General features: G+C 43.9%; 1 protein-coding gene across 1 annotated transcript in view; it reads right to left on the bottom strand.

Moving 5' to 3' along the window:
- Fbxw4 (F-box and WD repeat domain containing 4) overlaps positions 1–17,226 on the bottom strand; it is an 87,070-nt gene that overhangs the window by 62,900 nt on the left and 6,944 nt on the right. Inside the window, exons 2-4 of the mRNA XM_059257181.1 lie at positions 6,416–6,511; positions 2,413–2,598; positions 1,852–1,984 (exon numbers count right to left, since the gene is read on the bottom strand). Of these exons, the coding sequence (XP_059113164.1) occupies positions 1,852–1,984; positions 2,413–2,598; positions 6,416–6,511 (415 nt within the window). The remainder of the gene's footprint in view (positions 1–1,851; positions 1,985–2,412; positions 2,599–6,415; positions 6,512–17,226) is intronic.

Raw genomic sequence — 17,226 nt, 5'->3', positions numbered from 1 at the left:
CAATTCCCAGCAACCACATGGTGACTCACAACCATCTGTAATGGGATCTGATGCCCTCTTCTGTCTGCATGCAGATGTATAGGAAGACAGAGCACTCATATACATAAATAAATAAATCTTTAAAAATAGAAAAAAGATATTTGTAAGGAAGATGGTGGGAGGAACTAACAGGGGCAAGGGTAACCAGATGCATGCAAATATGTATGAAATCAACAAAGAACAAATGCTATTTTTAAAAAAGGTCTAGAGATCCACCTGACTGTGCCTCCCCAGTACTGGGATTACAGACAAATGCCACTGTCCTGAACTGTCAGTCCCGACCACTCAGACCCAGATCTTCATGTTCGGCTAGTAAGCACTTGGCCATCTCTCTAGCCCCAGATTTACTGCAAGTCAAAGCCAAAATCTTTGCGAGGAATGCTACAAAGTCATTGACTAAGCAAAACTCTCAAGTAAATATGGGATGGGGAAGAGGAAGAAACAGGTGACAGGGAATGTGGTTTCCATGAAGGTTCAAAATATTCAATAAAGCCAGGCAGTGGTGGCACATGCCTTTAATCCCAGCACTCAGGAGGCAGAGGCAGGTGGATCTCTGTGCCAGCCTGGTCTACAGAGCGAGTTCCAGGGCAGCCAGGCAACACAGAGAAGCACTACCTGGAAAAAAAATAAAAATAATACTAAAGCCAGGTGTAGCAGCATATGTCTGTAATCTCAGCCCTTGGAGATGAAGACACAAGGATCATCTCTGGCTACATGCTACCATCTCAAAAAGAAAAGCAAAGGCAACCTGCCGATCTTTCTCGGGCTTCCTATGCTGGCATGCATTCTCGCTAAATACAAAATACAAGGAAGAAAATTTCAAAAGGAAAAGAAATGTTCATAAAATGGAGGGAACCTATTTAACCCTTGTCTTTATATAAATCAGCCACGTAAAGAAGCAATCACTAGAGGGTACACGGAATCAGAAGAGTCATTGATAAAACTGTAACTTCCCTCCTGAGGTCTCTCTCCATGTGGCTTAGAGGCCCATTTGCTAATGTCAATAAACATTTTGCTACAATGGAGCTTCTAGATTCTGGAAAACAGAAAATCAAGACCTCTGGGGTCTTCTGCATCACCAAATGAACTGTCAGCAGAGTTCCCACTGCAGCCCCGAAGCCTGTACCCTGGCTAGGGCTGCCGCACCCAAGACAGGAGACTCTCTCTTATGTGTCTCATAAGCAGCAGTGCTCAGCAGAGATGGGATGAATTGGCTCCACAAAGCAAGGACAACACTGTTTATCAGTCTCACTTTTAGGTCTTGGTGGATGTCTGCGGACCAGGCAATCTGGCAATGACGCAATGACGTAACCACTAGCAGCCTTCCTGTGGTCTCCACTGCCTACTGACCACATCACTCTCCAGAGAATCAGTAAAAACATGTTTTAATTATCAGCCTGATTGCTTGTAAACAAGGTGGTGAAAAATTAACTTCTCTAAACAGACAGCATGCAAAAGGAGGGAGATTTTAAAATAAAATACTGGGGTTAGAACTCAGCCCACAAACTTGAGGAAACAGCTCAGGGAGGAAAAGCTGACCAGGCCCCTGTTTTTGCATGCACACCACATTTCAAGTGAGTGGCAAGCGTCCCAGCCACTGTCCACTCCTCTCCCAGTCCAGCTGGCAGGAACACATGCTGGCATAGCAAGAGGCATGCCACAGGCACATAAGTAAGTTCTTTACTGTGTCACTTCTCCCTGCCCTCACTCGACACTGCAGCCAATCCTGGGCCTCAAGGCTCTCTCCACCCTCCGCCACCCCAGTCCCTACAGAGGAGGAGGAAATAACAGTATGTAGGGAGAATGCCTCACCTTGGCTGTCCTGTCTCTGGAGCCACTCACAATGATGCCCCCTTTGCAGTCCACACAGTTCACCTCCTGCTCATGAGCTGAGTATTTGACAGTGAAGGTGCTATGGAGCTTATGAACACCAATCTTCCCATCTCTACAAGAGAAGAAGGAGCCCATCCTCAGGAGTTAATGACTCTTTCTGTAGCAAGAGGGCCAGTCTACTGAAGCAGCCCACGTGTTCAGCGATGACCAGATTTGCCAAGCATTCTGCAGTTTGGCCACAAGGTGCTGAGTGTTAGATACCTTTACTTCTTCAGCACACTTGGGGCTAAACAGAGCTGAGAGAGAAAACAAACCTCCCCTCAGAGAGTATCAAACTTGCTCTACTATGCATTAAAGGTTCTTCCTGTTTTCTTCTCTGGCTAACCCTATTAACAGCTTTTGGTAAATCTCTGCTTTAGGTGTTTAAAAAAAAAGCCTACCTTTTTAAAAGTTTCCTTCTTTATCCCTTTACTGTTGAGCCAGAAAAGTCAGAAGCAGACACAGGTCCCTGAAGCACATTAAGGAAGACCCCACACTTACCCTCCCGCACTGATGACGTGGGAGTTGGCCAGCACAAAGTGACAAACGTCTTCATCGTGCCCAGCGAAGACTCTGAAGGGTCGACGGTGCAAGCTGGCACCGTCTGGGCGGAACTGGTAGGCCAGGATGAAATTAGCCTGAGATATGTACAGAGAAGCATCCTCCAGCTGCATCCAAGGCATCTGACTGCAGAGGGGGACCAAAAAAAAAAAAAAAACCAACATGTGAAACTGCTGCCTGTACTTCTCATAGAGAAGTTGAGGAGTCAGGGAAGTCAAAAGGAAATTTCTAGCCAGGTAAAGTGACCTCTGCATTGTAGCTAAGTCCAACTGGTAAGTTTCAAGGTTCCAAGATTCTGACATATACTCCTTGCTCAACAGATCAGTTAAGGTGTGATAGAGAAAGGTAAGTTTTAGGAAACCCCATTCCCTTGTTATTGGAGCAAAGGAACATTTATAAGTGAAAAGAATCCAGCCATTTAGAAAGAACGCAAACCTGCTCAAGAGATGCCTTGATCCTCCCAGAGATGTTGACATTCTGTAGTGGAGGCTACACGTGGTAACATAAAATAACTCCAAAGCATCGTGCTGCAGCTCAGGGGCTACAAAGAACTCAGCTCTCATAGCAACTGATAAGAGACATCCAGAGAAAGTTCTAGATCCTCTCTCCAATCTCCAAGAGAAAGAAAGCTTAAAAACCACCAGCCAATCCCATGGCGGGACTACAGCCTTAAGAAACAAGATTTGCTTCAAATAGTGGCACACACCTGTAATTCCCAGGAGGAACAGGAGTTCAAGGCCATCTTTAGATGCATATGTAGGTCAAGGTCACCAGAGGCTACATTATAGGCTATCTCAAAAACCAAGGAGGTGTGTGAAAAAAATAGAGAAGATGACAGGGAAGAGGAGGGAAGAGAAGAGGAAAGGGAGGGGCACTCTACAAGACAACTAGGTTCTCTAGTGGGGACTAAGTCCCTTCCCCAAGACAGACATCCCACCTGTGCCAATCCTACCCAACAGTCCTGGAGCTACCAGGTCTCAAAAAATCAAAGGGAAAGCTGACTCATCCCCGTGGACAGACACCATCACCCACTGCCAAGCCTGTCTGAGCAAACCAGGCTGTGTTTCTTTCCCAGTCTCCTTAAAACAAGCGTCATGGGAATGTGGAAAAGTTCTGCAAATTGACTTGCCGGGCCATTAAATGCAGCTTGGACTTTGTAGTAACTGAGTTTCTGCTTGTGCAGTTTTTACAAGAGTGTGCATACATTATATAGAACATGTGTAAAGTGTATGTATATGTCTGCATTCTTATTATTCACAATCCTCTTCAACATCTTTTTCACAATTATGTAGCACGTTCAAATGGGCAGCAAACAGAGGGGGCTGGAATTCATGTACTTACAACCATGTGGTGAACAGACATTTACCTAGGACAAGAAACCAGGTTCATGCCAGGTGAACAGTGAAAAATCCTGGGGCAACCTGGTAACTGTTCTGTGTTTATTTGCCAGACTGCCTTAAATTAACGCCCTAACTAACAACACCAGGAACAAGAACTTGATAGAGAAATTACTCTTTGATGTTAGGCACAAATGACGGCGTGTGACGGCAGTGTGATCTTGCACTAAGGAGCTGAAGCACAAGCATGGCAAGCTTGAGGTCAGCCTGGGCTACAAAGGAGATCCTGCTTTTTAAGAAAACCACAACCAGGTAAAGGGGGAAATTGGAAGGTAAAGCCTTTCATCATAAAAATCCATCTTTCTCTTTCATATCTTCTTTATCATAATACCACCACATAATTCACAGAAACTGACATCAGCCAAACCAGTAGAAACAGCACAAGCAAGACAAAGGGTCATTATGGTGGTGTGAATGAGAATGGTCCCCCACACGCTCATACATTAGAATGTTTAGTCACCAGGGAGTGGAACTGTTTGAGAAGGATTAGAAAGATTAGGAGGTGTGGCCTTGTTGGAGGAAGTGTGTCACTGAGAGTAGGCTTTGAAGTTTCAAAAGCCCAGCCCAGCCCAGCCCCAGCCCCAGTCTCCCTCTCCCTTCCTCTCACCTCCCCTCCTCTCCCCTCCCCTCCCCTTTTCTCTCTCTCTCTCTCTCTTTCTTTCTCTCTCTCTCTCTCTCTCTCTCTCTCTCTCTCTCTCCCTCTCTCTCTCTCTCCCTCTCTCCCTCTCTCCCCTGCCCCTGTCTCTTGCCTGCTGCCTGTGGATCAGCATGTAAAGCTCTCAGCTACTGATCTAGTGCCATGCCTATCTGCTTCCAGCCATGATGATCATGGACTCACCCTCTAAAATGTAAGCAAGCCCTCAATTAAATGCTTTCCTTTATAAGAGTTGCTTTAGTCATGGTGTCTCTTCATAGCAATAAAACAACCACTAAGACAGTCACCAAAGGCAGAGGTGTACCTTATCTATCAGCACAGGGATGGGTCAGCCAGAATGAAAAGTCACAAAGCTCCCAATCCTCTGAACTCAACCAAGAAGCACTTTTTGGGTAAGGTGCCAGCCAAATAAAAATCAATTAAGTGCTTTGACACTGATGAGGCCTCAGTGTGCTGTAACAATCATCAAAACTGTATGGCACTGGGCTAAGGAGAAAGCTCACTGTTGAAAGCACTTCTGTACAAGCACGAAGGACTGATTTCAAATTTCCGGCACCTGTGTAAAGAGTCAGCCAGCACTGTGGGGTGAGGAGTAGAGACAGGAGGATCACTGAGACCTGACAGCTACTAGCCTAGCTCTAGATCCAGAGACCCTATCTCCAGGGATTATGATGGAGAGTGACAGAGCAGGGCACCTAACGTCCTCTCTTGGCCTCCAAGCACTGTTTTTAACTCACACACATAAATATATACCACATATACACATTGGCACTTTTTCTAAGTCCTAATTCACATATCTCTAATATCCCATTTTGCCTTTTAAAAAAATTACATTTTCTTTCTTTACTTTGTATGTGTACAAACGCATGCACATGTACGCCATGGAACACGCATGTAGAGTTCAGAAGCTAACTTTCAAGAGTTGCTTCTCTCCATGTAGATCTCAGGGAATAAACTCGGGTTGTCAGGCTTTCCTCCTGACCATCTTCCAATCTCCTACTTGCCTTCTACTAAATTAGAAGAAATGGAACTAGAAGTGTGGCTCAGTTGTGAAGCACCTGCCAAACATGGACCAGTTCCTGGTTTTGAGCCCAGCATCATGACCACCACCCTGCCTGCCCCCCCCCAAAAAAAAAAAACTCAATGAAGAAGAGTTTAACAGAACCCAAGAGGAGAATTAACTCCCTAGAGATAACATTTTAAAAAATAACAACTGTAACTGAGAGGGCATAGTGGCTCATGCCTATTAATCCCAGCACTCAGGAGGCAGAGGATGGTGAATTCCCTCAGGAGGCAGAGGAAGGTGAATCTCGAAGTTCAAGGCCAGCCTGGTCTACAGAATTAGTTCCAGGACAGCAAGGACTATACAGAGAAACTCTGTCTCAAAAAAAAACAAAAACAAACTGCTGTGGGATGGTCTGTATGTCAAATGTGTTGCTCTGATTGGTCAATAAATAAAACACTGATTGGCCATTAGCCAGGCACGAAGTATAGGTGGGACTAACAGAGAGGAGAATTGAGGGAACAGGAAGGCAGAGGGAGACACTGCCAGCCACCGCCATGACAAGCAGCACGTGAAGATGCCGGTAAGCCACGAGCCACATGGCAAGGTATAGATTTATAGAAATGGATTAATTTAAGATGTAAGAACTAGATAGCTAGAAGCCTGAGCCATTAGGCCAAACAGTTTAAATAATATAAGCATCTGTATGTTTATTTTATAAGTGGGCTGTCAGACTGCCGGGGCTTGGCGGGACCCAGAGAGAAAACTCTCCAGCTACAACAAACAAAAATTTATACACATAAAATAAAAACAAATAAGCCTAAAAAAAAAAAAAAAAAGAAAGAAAGAAAGAAAGAAAGAAAGAAAGAAAATCAAGAAGCTACTTGCCTACATCTCCACTTCAGCAGAATGCCCTCTCGGCAGCGCCCCAGTCTCCAGTTCTGAGACACCTTCACTCGGTCCTTTACTGGAATGCTGGTCATCCTAGGTCCAAACAGAACAAAGACCTCAATCACTATCACTCATTGCTAGTGAGAGAAGATTCTATGACTTACTGAGTCAGGCCTTGGGAACATCCAGAATAGAACCAAATATAGGTTAAAGGGATTATGGGATCAGAAGTAATAACTCCTATCTCCACACTTGCTGGTCAAGAAATCCAAGCAGAAAAGTCTATCCTAAAACTACTACAAGTGTCTATGGTGATGTCAAAACAATCTAGTGAAATACATGCAAAAAAGTGCTCGAGCCGATGAGACAGCTCCATGGGTAAGAAGCACTTGCCACAAAAGCCTTCTAACTTGAGTTTGATCCCTGTGGTAAAGGAAGAGAATTGACTCCCAAAAGTTGTCCTCTGACCTCCACACGTCATGTATGCACCTGCCCACATTCATACTGTGAGAACACACACACGTGTGCACACACACACACACACACACACACACACACACTAAAGATAGTATATGAGCCTGACATACTGACTACTGCACTAAGAGGGTGAAATAATAAATCTTTTTTTTTTTAATTTTCAAGTACTGAAACTCCTAGATATCCATGTGAAAAAGATGAAACCTGCCTTACTCCTACCTCACACCAAACAGGAAAAGTTTATATATAATAAACCTAAACACAAAATCTAAAATGTAAAGCTATTAGAATAAACTATATAAACACATCTATTTGGGGAAAATGACACTTATCTATCTGGTGGGGGGGTAGGCAAAGTTTTCTTAGGACACAGCAAAAACATAAAAGAAAAAAGTTAATAAATTAGACTTATCAAAATTAAAAACTATGCCATCAAAATGAAGAACATAACAAGTACACAAATGAAGAAATATTTCTCTCTTCACACTTAAGCTAGCCTTGATTCAGTCTCCCTCAGCCCCAAGGGATGGGATTACAGGCAAGTACCACTATGCTTAGCCTCTATGTTCATACATCTTTAAAGGACCAATAAGAGTTTTCTATTTAATGATGGGAGAGAAAAAAAAGGCACAGCCATTGTAGCAAAAGGTCTGGCAGGGGGTTATTTTATGTTTTATGAGTATGAGTGGTCTTGCCTGCCTGCATATAGGTGTACCGTGTTCATATCTGGTACCTGAAAAGACCAAAGGGAACATGAGATCCCCGGAACTGGAGTTATGAACAGCTGTAAGCCACCATGTGGGTGCTGGGAACCAATGTTCAGTGTACAATTCTTTTCCATGTTTTAAACTTCTCATTTAAAAAATGTTGACTGAGTAATGGATGTTTGGATGAAGAGGGTACAGTAAGAGACAGAGGTGCTGTTGACTGAGTAATGGACGTTTGGATGAAGAGGGTACAGTAAGAGACAGGGGTGCTGTTGACTGAGTAATGGACGTTTGGATGAAGAGGGAACAGTAAGAGGCAGGGGTGCTGTTGACTGAGTAATGGACGTTTGGATGAAGAAGGTACAGTAAGAGACAGGGGTACGCACCACCAGCAAGAGTGGCATAGTTCGGGGTGTGAAGACAGGGAAGAGTTCAAAGGCCTTTTGGGAGAACACTTTTAGCCAGAATTTTGAAATCCTGGGCAAGAATCTGAGAGTTCCATTTGAGGTGCCTGCCTATCTGTGTCTCCATGGCTTCAAACACTTGACCACATAAGGTACACTGCTTGGAACACACAGTGGAAACTACTAGATCTGCCTAGGAATTCACTGACCAAAGGAGAGACACACACACTTCTCTCTGTCTCTACTTACACCTTCATATATACCACCCATTACTAAAAGCCAGCAAACAAAAGTCTGTTTCCAGAGCCTAACCAACACACATTGAAAAGACAGCCTGGGCAAGCAGAAAGATGTCTAATCCATTTCAAGCTCTGGCCTTACTTATTTGTACAGAATAATCCTTCTGATCTGTAAAGTCATGAATGTACAGGACTGAATTTTAAAAAACACAGAGACACACAGCATAGGAGGTTAACAGTACGAAAATGAGTCCTCCCAATCCTCATCAAGGGTCCCTTCTTCATTTGCCTTTCACTCAGCTTCCTCTAGATTAATATCTTATTTAATCATGAGATATTTGTGCTTTTATATATTTTCCCTATTCTTCTACAATGTAATATTTAAAAAAGAGAAAAAATGTCCCTTAAAGTTCTAGGCACTTGGACGCAGTGCAGTGGTGGGACATAAGTCAAGGGGCAATGCAGCAGTAGAATGTATGCGCATTTGTAAGGCGCTGGGTTTAATCCTTAGTATAAAGGAAAAAATAAAAATAAATGATGCTGTTAACAAAACTGAACATGTACCGATAAAGCAAAAGCAAAAGCAAAAAAACAAAACAAAACAAAACAAAAACTAATTTAGATGGCCATTTCATACTACAATATAGTAAATTCAAAAAAACAGGAAGTTGAGTTGGACATGATAACATAAGCCTATGATCTTAACACTCAAAAGGCAGGAGGATTTATTGTGAGTTCAAAGGTGGCTTGGATCATGTAGTGTGTTCCAGGTCAGTCGCACCTATATGCAAGATCTTGTCTCATCTCATCTCAAAAAAAAAAAGGGGGGGGGGGATACATTTAAGATAGTTTAGGCAGAAGAAAATGAAATATACTCACACTCCAAAGAAAAGCAGAAACAAAATGTATGAATTATAAAGTATGTAAGTTGATTCTATTAATCTTGAAATGCTAACAGAGGTGGGAAAAAGAAATTCAAAGGTAAACAACAGAGTCAGGGAAATTAACATTGTAAACACAAATTTCTTTCATCTCTACAACTTTTAGGGAGCTGATAAAAATCTACCAAAACACTCATCTCTAGTATCCAGTTATCCATGTCCCACACAGCCTAGGAACAGTCACATGGGATTCACACAAAGAAACACTGAGAAAAGCATTCCTGAATACTAGTTTACAGAAACATACCTTAAAACAATTATTAAATACTGCCTCACATCTATTAAGTGGGAAAACCTGACAAACCTTTGACTTTATAAGCACTTAGGTTTGGTTACACATTGCTGGTACTATGTTCTGATCTTGAATTTTCACTATGAGCACTGTATTACAAACAAATAACTCAAATGAAAAATACATTTTACAATGTCTGAGCTGGAAATGGCCCAAATGTTTGCCTGTGGGAGGGAAGAGCACACTAACACCACGGAACAGACCATGTACAACCACTAGAAACAACAAGTGTGAAGACTCCAAAGATGGAAATAGCTGTTGTACAATACTCAATGACAACTGTAAGACTAAGGAAAAATTACCATATAAAATTAAGTTTCCACAGATAACAGATCGGAAGATGTATATTAATGGTGCTTTAGGATGTGAACAAGTTTGTTTTGGTTTGGTTTTTCAAGACAGGGTTTCTCTGTGTAGCTTTGGAGCCTGTCCTGGAACTTGCTCTGTAGACCAGGCTGGCCTCGAACTCACAGAGATTTGCCTGGTTTGCACCATCATTTTCTGGCCTCTATGTCTAATTTAGTGGCTGCTCTGTTCTCTGACTCCAGATAAGTTTACTAGAGTACACAATATATCAACCACAAAGGTCATTGTAGATAATGTCCTTGACCATTTCTGCTCCTCTGGACTCACTTGCCAAGATTTTAAGGGGCCAGGTAGCTTACAATGGGTGCGTGTTGTATTTTTTTGTTGTTGTTTTGTTTTATTTTTTGGTTTTTTGAGACAAGGTTTCTCTGTGTAGCTTTGGTGCCTGTTCTGGATCTCTCTCTCTGTGGACCAGGCTGCTTTCGAACTCACAGAGATCCACCTGGCTCTGCCTCCTGAGTGCTGGAATCAAAGGTGTTTGCCACCACCGCCCGGCTGTTGTATTGTTTTTGTTTAAAATAGTTCATGCATCCAGGAATTCAGTGAAACTCTAAAGATGACTAAGTGCCTGAAAGCTGAGGTGGAGGGGAGGGAGCAAGTGGAAAAAGGAGCCTGAGGCAAGAGGAGGAGGCTGGGAAAATGGCCGTTCAGCCATGCCCGTGGGCCATGGTAGAGGGTTTCCTTGCTTTAACAGCCATGGGGAGATTTACTTAGAGGGCACTGATGGTGTTCTTTGAGAGGAGCACCCTCGCTTTCTATCAGTAACTGGAGAAATGGTTAGCCAGTGGCCTTTATAGTTTTCCACGGCACACCAGCCTCTGTCTTCTCACTTTCCTTCTGCCTGCTTCTACTCTCTCTCCCTTGAGTGGATGGATGGTGGCACACGCCTTTAATCCCAGCATTTGGGAGGCAGAGATCCATTGGGATCTCTTTGAGTTCAAGGCCGTACTGGGAACAGAGCCGGAGTGGTGGCACATGCACTTAAGATCTCTTGTCTTGCTTGGGAAGGACACATGCCTTTAATCCCAGGAAGTGATGGCAGGAAGCAGAGAGGTACATAAGGGGTGAGGACCAGGAACTAGAGGCTGTTAAGCAGTTCAACTGAGATCCATTCCAGTGAGGACTCAGTCTGAGGAAACAGGATCAGCTGAAGAGTTCTTGAGGTGAGGTTGGCTGCGGCTTGTTCTGTTTCTCTGATCTTTCAACTTAAACCCCAATACCTGGCTGGGGCGGGGGGGGGGGGGGATATTATTAAGACCATTTAGCAACTTGTCTTACAGACCTTTTATTTCCCCTCTCCAATCTCACTACCCCCAAATAAGCAAACCTAGTCTGAAGAATAATGGCTGGAGGGAGACATGTGTGTTTAAGTATGTGTGTATGCGTGTAAGTGTGTGTGTGTGAATGTGCATGTATGTGTGCATGAGTATGTATGTATGTGTGTAAGATCCGAAGTCTACAGAATCTCCAGGATCAGAAAACTCCCAGAACACGGATCCCTCTCATCCTCATCCCATCTTGAAGCACCGCCTACTGAAGTAACAGGCAAGGCTGCTCTTTTGGAACTTGGGAAGAAGGAGCAAATGTGGAACAAGGCCACCACAGGCACTGAGCCAATGAGAGACATGGGCTCTGTAAAGTGAAGTGTGGGGGCTTGGGTTTTACCCCAGCACCACCTCTTCTTCTCCTCGATTTCTCCCTCTCCAAAAAGCAGATCTTCCCCACAATGCCCGGGCACACCGGTTCTACCCATTCATTCTAAGAGTACAAGCAGCTCAGTGAGAAACTTGTGATCTCCCCCTGGACTTGCATCCGACAGCAGATAGCTATAATTAAGGTTCTGAAAAGCTCTATGAAATATTATTAAATCGTGTTTAATTATTAAATACTGCAGCCATAATTTAGGGTGAAGTAAATCGGCAGGAAACGTGTCAACATCACAGGACCATGCACAGGACAGCGTGGAGCTACAAGTAGCCCTATATCTTCCTCCAGAGGGCCCCTAATGCCAACCCTCTTTATACATCCCACACCCATGTTCCACACTATGGGACTGCAGCAAGCTGCTCTCCACACTTAACCCTCGACACCACAGCTCCCCGTACACCATGTGCTGCAACCCAGTGTGCAAATCAGCGTGGGAGTCAGGACAAATCTCCTAACAGTAAAAGGCTTCTAAATGTGGAACAAACACAAACTAATCCCAAGTCAAGTGCAGGATGAATCAGGAGTGATTCTGACAGTTCGTCCATGTTGTATTGTGTGACTTCACTGCAGCCTTGGTCTGAATACAGCATGTGCTCTCTGGACTGGACTGTGCATGCCTTCATGTCACAGCAGCAGTACCAACCATTGCTGCCTGGAGCATCTTGGCTCAAACGAAAGACTACTACATGTTATAAACTGCACTATTTTTGCTGTATATACAGTTTTCTGCTCTTACAGAAACATAATGGTTTAAATATAGAAAACAAAAACAAAATAGTTTTCTACCATCATTCCTCAGTATGTAAGTATCTTTGGATTGCATTGTGTTAGAATACTTGACTTTTAAATTTGCTGTTTGAGTTGCCAACTTGAGTTTCTTTTTTTCTTTTTTTTCTTTTCTTTTGGTTTTTTCAAGACAAGGTTTCTCTGTGTAGCCCTAGCTGTCCTGGAACTCGCTCTGTAGACCAGGCTGGCCTCAAATTCAGAGATCTGCCTGCTTCTACCTCCTGAGTGCTGGGATTAAAGGCGTGCACCACCACTGCCTGGCAAGTTTCATTTTAAAAAAAAAAATCATTAAGTGGGCTAGGGAGACAATGGCTTAGTTGGCAAAATTCTTGACACACAAGCATGAGGACCTGAGTTCAGACCTCCAGACCCATACAGGAGCGGGCATGGGGAAGTATCCATACTGCCAGCACAAGGGGGGGGGGAGGTTCAGCAGATAAAGTATTTGCTGTGCAAACTCAAGAATTAAGTTCAGGTTCCCTAGAACCCACATAAAACCTTGGCCAGGGCTCTAAGTGAGACAGGTGGATCCCAGGGGCTTAAGAACAGCCAGTCCAGCTCCAACACTAGGTTCAGGGAAGATCCTCTCTCAAAAACAGGGTGAAGAGAGAGAAAAGAAGATAGCCAGTGTCGACCTCTGGCCTCCATATGCACACTGGAACACACTCACATACATGTCCACATACACACAAAATGCACTCACACACGCATGTATATACATCCACATGAATACATATACACAATCATCAAGTGAATTCTAGCTTGGGGCAATGGTAGAATTTCCAACAATTTCTAAAACGGTCCTAAATACACTTTTGCCATTTTGTATTACAAACTGAGGCAAAGTTGGGGTCTCAGATGACACGCCGCTTGGAAAACACTGAAGATGCTCTACATGCCGCAGCATCAAATATTCAGCCCCCACCTGACTCTTTCTGCAAAATCCATCTCATTATGATGTATTTCGTGTTCAGTAAATGAGTCATATATTACAAAGAACTGTTTTAGAGTACGTTTCATTATGACTTAATATCAATGAACTTTTTCTTTATATACCTATTTTATATACTTTTATACCCAGGGTTATATATTAACAGGCAAAAGGGGATCACGAGTAGAAAAAGAACTTAGGAAGCACCCCATCTAGATCGCCAGTACCAGCAGGACCAGCTAGTACCTGCCTCTTCAAGAGTCTAGTCAAATTCACCACTACCCTCCCCACCAGACCAGGTAGGTAAACCAGGCTAGCCTCAAACTCACAGAGATTCACCTGCTTCTCATTACCCATCCCTCCACCTTCCCATGCTAAAATTCAAAGTTTGTGCCACCACACCCAGCCCATCTTGCCTTTTCAGCTCTCACTGGCCTGGGTCTCACTGAGCAGGTTAGTCTGGCTGAGCTCAGAGATCAGCCTGATTTTTCCTCCCCAGTCTAACTGACATAGCAAGACCCTATCTCAAAACAGAAGGAAGGAAGGGAAGGAAGGAGGGAGGGAGGGAGGGAGGGAGGGAGGGAGGGAGGGAGGGAGGGAGGGAAGGAGGGAGGGAGGAAGGAAGAGTTCTCAAAAGTATGGTTCTCCCTTAGGCAAGTCTCACTTCCAACAAAACCTGTAGGTTCAAGAGCTCTTCCTGGGGCTGAGGAGACAGCAGCAATTAAGAGCACTTGTTCTTGCTGGGCGGTGGTGGCACATGCCTTTAATCCTAGTACTCGGGAGGCAGAGCCAGGCAGATCTCTGAGTTTGAGGCCAGCCTAGTCTACAGAGCGAGATCCAGGACAGTCACCAAAACTACACAGAGAAACCCTGTCTCGAAAAACAGAAAGAAAAAAAAAACAAAAAAACAAAAAAACACTTGTTCTTGCAGAGGACACAGGTTCAGTTCCCAACACCCACATGGTGACTCACAACTGTCCCTAACTCCAGTTCCAGGGGTTCTGACAACTCTTCCTCTCTCTGCAGGTACCAGATATGGATGCAGTACACATACATACATGCAAGCAAAACATTCTTACACATAAAGAATAAATCTAAAAAATATTTTAAGCTCTTCCTAGCAATACATATGTAATATATGACATCTTTAAGAATTTAACATGAGGCCTGGCAGTGGTGGTACATGTCTTTAATACCAGCACTCAGGAGGCTGAGGCAAACAGATCTCTGTGAATTCAAGGCCAGCCTGGTCTACAGAGTAAGTTCCAGGACAGACAGGGCTGTTATACAGAGAAACCCTGTCTTGGGGAAGAAAAAAAAAAAAAAAAAGACAAAAGAAAAAGAAAAAAGTATTCAACATAAATATCCAAATTCTATGCTAAAGTCAAAGCCATCCCCAGCAGTTTCAGGAGCACTGGACCTAACCCCTGTCCTTTACTGTGTAAGCTTAGAATGTGAGCCATGCTCACATCTGTCTCTTCTGTCACTGGTCAGGTTCTGTAACTTGCAAGGCACCTGTCCAGTGTGTGCTCAGCAAAATGTTAACAGACATTAAGCAGGAAAAAAGTTTTTATGTTCAAATATATTGGACAATGAAGGATAAAACAAAATTAAGCAGGTTCCTCTATTATAGGACTTCTCAATGCCTTTAATTTACCAATGGGCATTGTGATCCCCAAGAGGGGGTGTGGTCCAGAGCATTTCCCACATTCATTTGATTACGGAATTAGTTTTCCATGGCTCCTACAATGCAACTTTCAGAAAGGCTGATCTAGCACTTTTCTGAGAATAAACAACAGTAAAGAAAAGCTGCCATCTGTGTGTGTGTGTGTGTGTGTGTGTGTGTGTGTGTGTGTGGACAAGCCTCCCCTCTGAGTCATGAATTAGGCACAGGCTGACTTAGTTATACTTTGTTTGCTTGCCTTCTTTTCCCTGGACTCCCCGTCTGAAATGTGAGTAATAATTACACCACTCTGCTTCCCAGGATTACTTTTTTATTGTTTTTAATCTTAAAACTGTGTTCCATATTAATCACTCAAAGTACCCAGACTTGAAAATCCCTAGTGTCCCACTAGCCTGGACAAAGGGATGGAGAGTGTGTGAACCATACAAACAGCACCGGCCAGTTTCCCGTCTCCAGTGTCTAGGCTGCTATGACAAAGTCAAACTGTAGGCAGGATAAGGGCTGAGTGAAAGGCTCTCCCCACAGCCTTTCACTCCCCATAGCACACTGTCCTGAGCACACACCACCAACGTCTGAATCTCCTGATGCATCTTTTCAGTACAGACTTTCTAAAGGAAACCCAAGAACTAGGAGGTCAAAGCTAGAACTACAAGAAAGAAAAAGTACTGAAAACTATTTCCTTTTTTCTAAAGAAAGGAACTCATTAAGTTCATGAACAGGGGAAATACACTGTTCCTTTCAGTAAAACTGCTCTCCAGGAAAAGTATCTCAACGTATTTACTATAAAACAATTTAATTTCCCTGTCCCATCACCTGCCACCCTATCCCCACCCCACCCCCAAACCCCACAGATTGTGGATTTCCTCTCATTCTTGGCAGAGTTACCAGAAGAAACATAATACCCCCTTCGGACTGCTCCCAACAGCTGCTGGAACAAGAAGGGGGAGTTCGGGATAGCCCTCCAAAGAGGCCTCTAAAAACGACTCTTCCCTTTCCAAACCACGGAGCCAATGAGCATGACTTCTCTCTCCCTGACCCCTTAAAGCAAAGGGGAGGGCTGCCAAGTGGCTCAGCGAATAAGGACACTTGCCACCAAACCCCACAACCTGAGTTCAATCCTTGGAACCCTCAGGGCAGAGGGAGAAAACTGAACTCCACAGGTGTCCGTGGCATGCACACCCACACACATACACACACACACACACACACACACACACACACACACACACACACACACACACACACACACACACACACATACGGGCATATACAAATAAATAAGTAACTGTTGAAATCTGTTCAAGTAAAGGAACCACAAAGGCAACAGTGTTTCCTTCCCAGACGCCTACCTCCAACTCAGCTGCTCTCTACTCGGCTGAAAGTGAACCTTCGCCTGAGTAAGGCAGCATTCCTTCTTCCCTAATCTGTATTTCCCAAAACAGCGCCTTACTGCTTGACAGGTCCAGTATTTTTCATGTTTATTTAATCCAAAAAAAATTTAATTACATTTGGTGGAGGAGAGGGGCTGGGGAAGAGAGGGGAAGGGAGAATGTGTGTGGCTGCACACTGCCATGGTATACATGTCGAGGTCGAGTTGGTTCCCCTTCCACCATATGGGTTCCAGAGACTCAAACTCAGGCCACTGGGCCTGGCAGCAAGCATCTTCACCCCCTGGGCCATCTCAGTGGCCCCACCCACCAATTCTTTTTCTTTTCTCTTCTTTCTTCTTTCTTTTCTATTTTATTTTATTTTTTTGTTTTTTGTTTTTTTGGCTTTTTAAGACAAGATCTCTGGCTGTCCTGGAACTCCCTATGTACACCAGGCTGGCCTCAAACTCACAAAGATCCATCCACCTGCCTCTGTCTCCCAAGTGCTGGGATTAAAGGCATACACCACTGTGCCTAGCAAATCCACCAATTTCTACATTACATTTCTTATCAAACTCCAGTTTAATATACTTCCATTATTACTGGCCATCTGTTCCCAGCCCATATATCTAATTCCCTTCAGGTCAAGAGATTTAAAAAGCAAAAATGTAGGACTTAATTCAGCAGGGACTCCTCTTTGCTGGTGACATCACACACTAATGCTCTATCAGGAAAGCCCCATTACCAAGCAACAGGGAGATATTCAGCGAGCCTTCAGGATTTCAGCTGAGACCACCAACAGAGTTCATGAATGTCAACGGGGGGCAGAGGCAATATCTCTCTTCACCACGGAGAAGCTGAACAGAACCTCCAGCATCATTCCCCAAAGGTGATGGCTGGGGCTGAG

This window comes from Peromyscus eremicus, chromosome 1 (assembly GCF_949786415.1).
Source record: "Peromyscus eremicus chromosome 1, PerEre_H2_v1, whole genome shotgun sequence".
Lineage (NCBI taxonomy): Eukaryota > Metazoa > Chordata > Mammalia > Rodentia > Cricetidae > Peromyscus > Peromyscus eremicus.
This window is presented reverse-complemented; position numbering and strand designations above follow the sequence as displayed.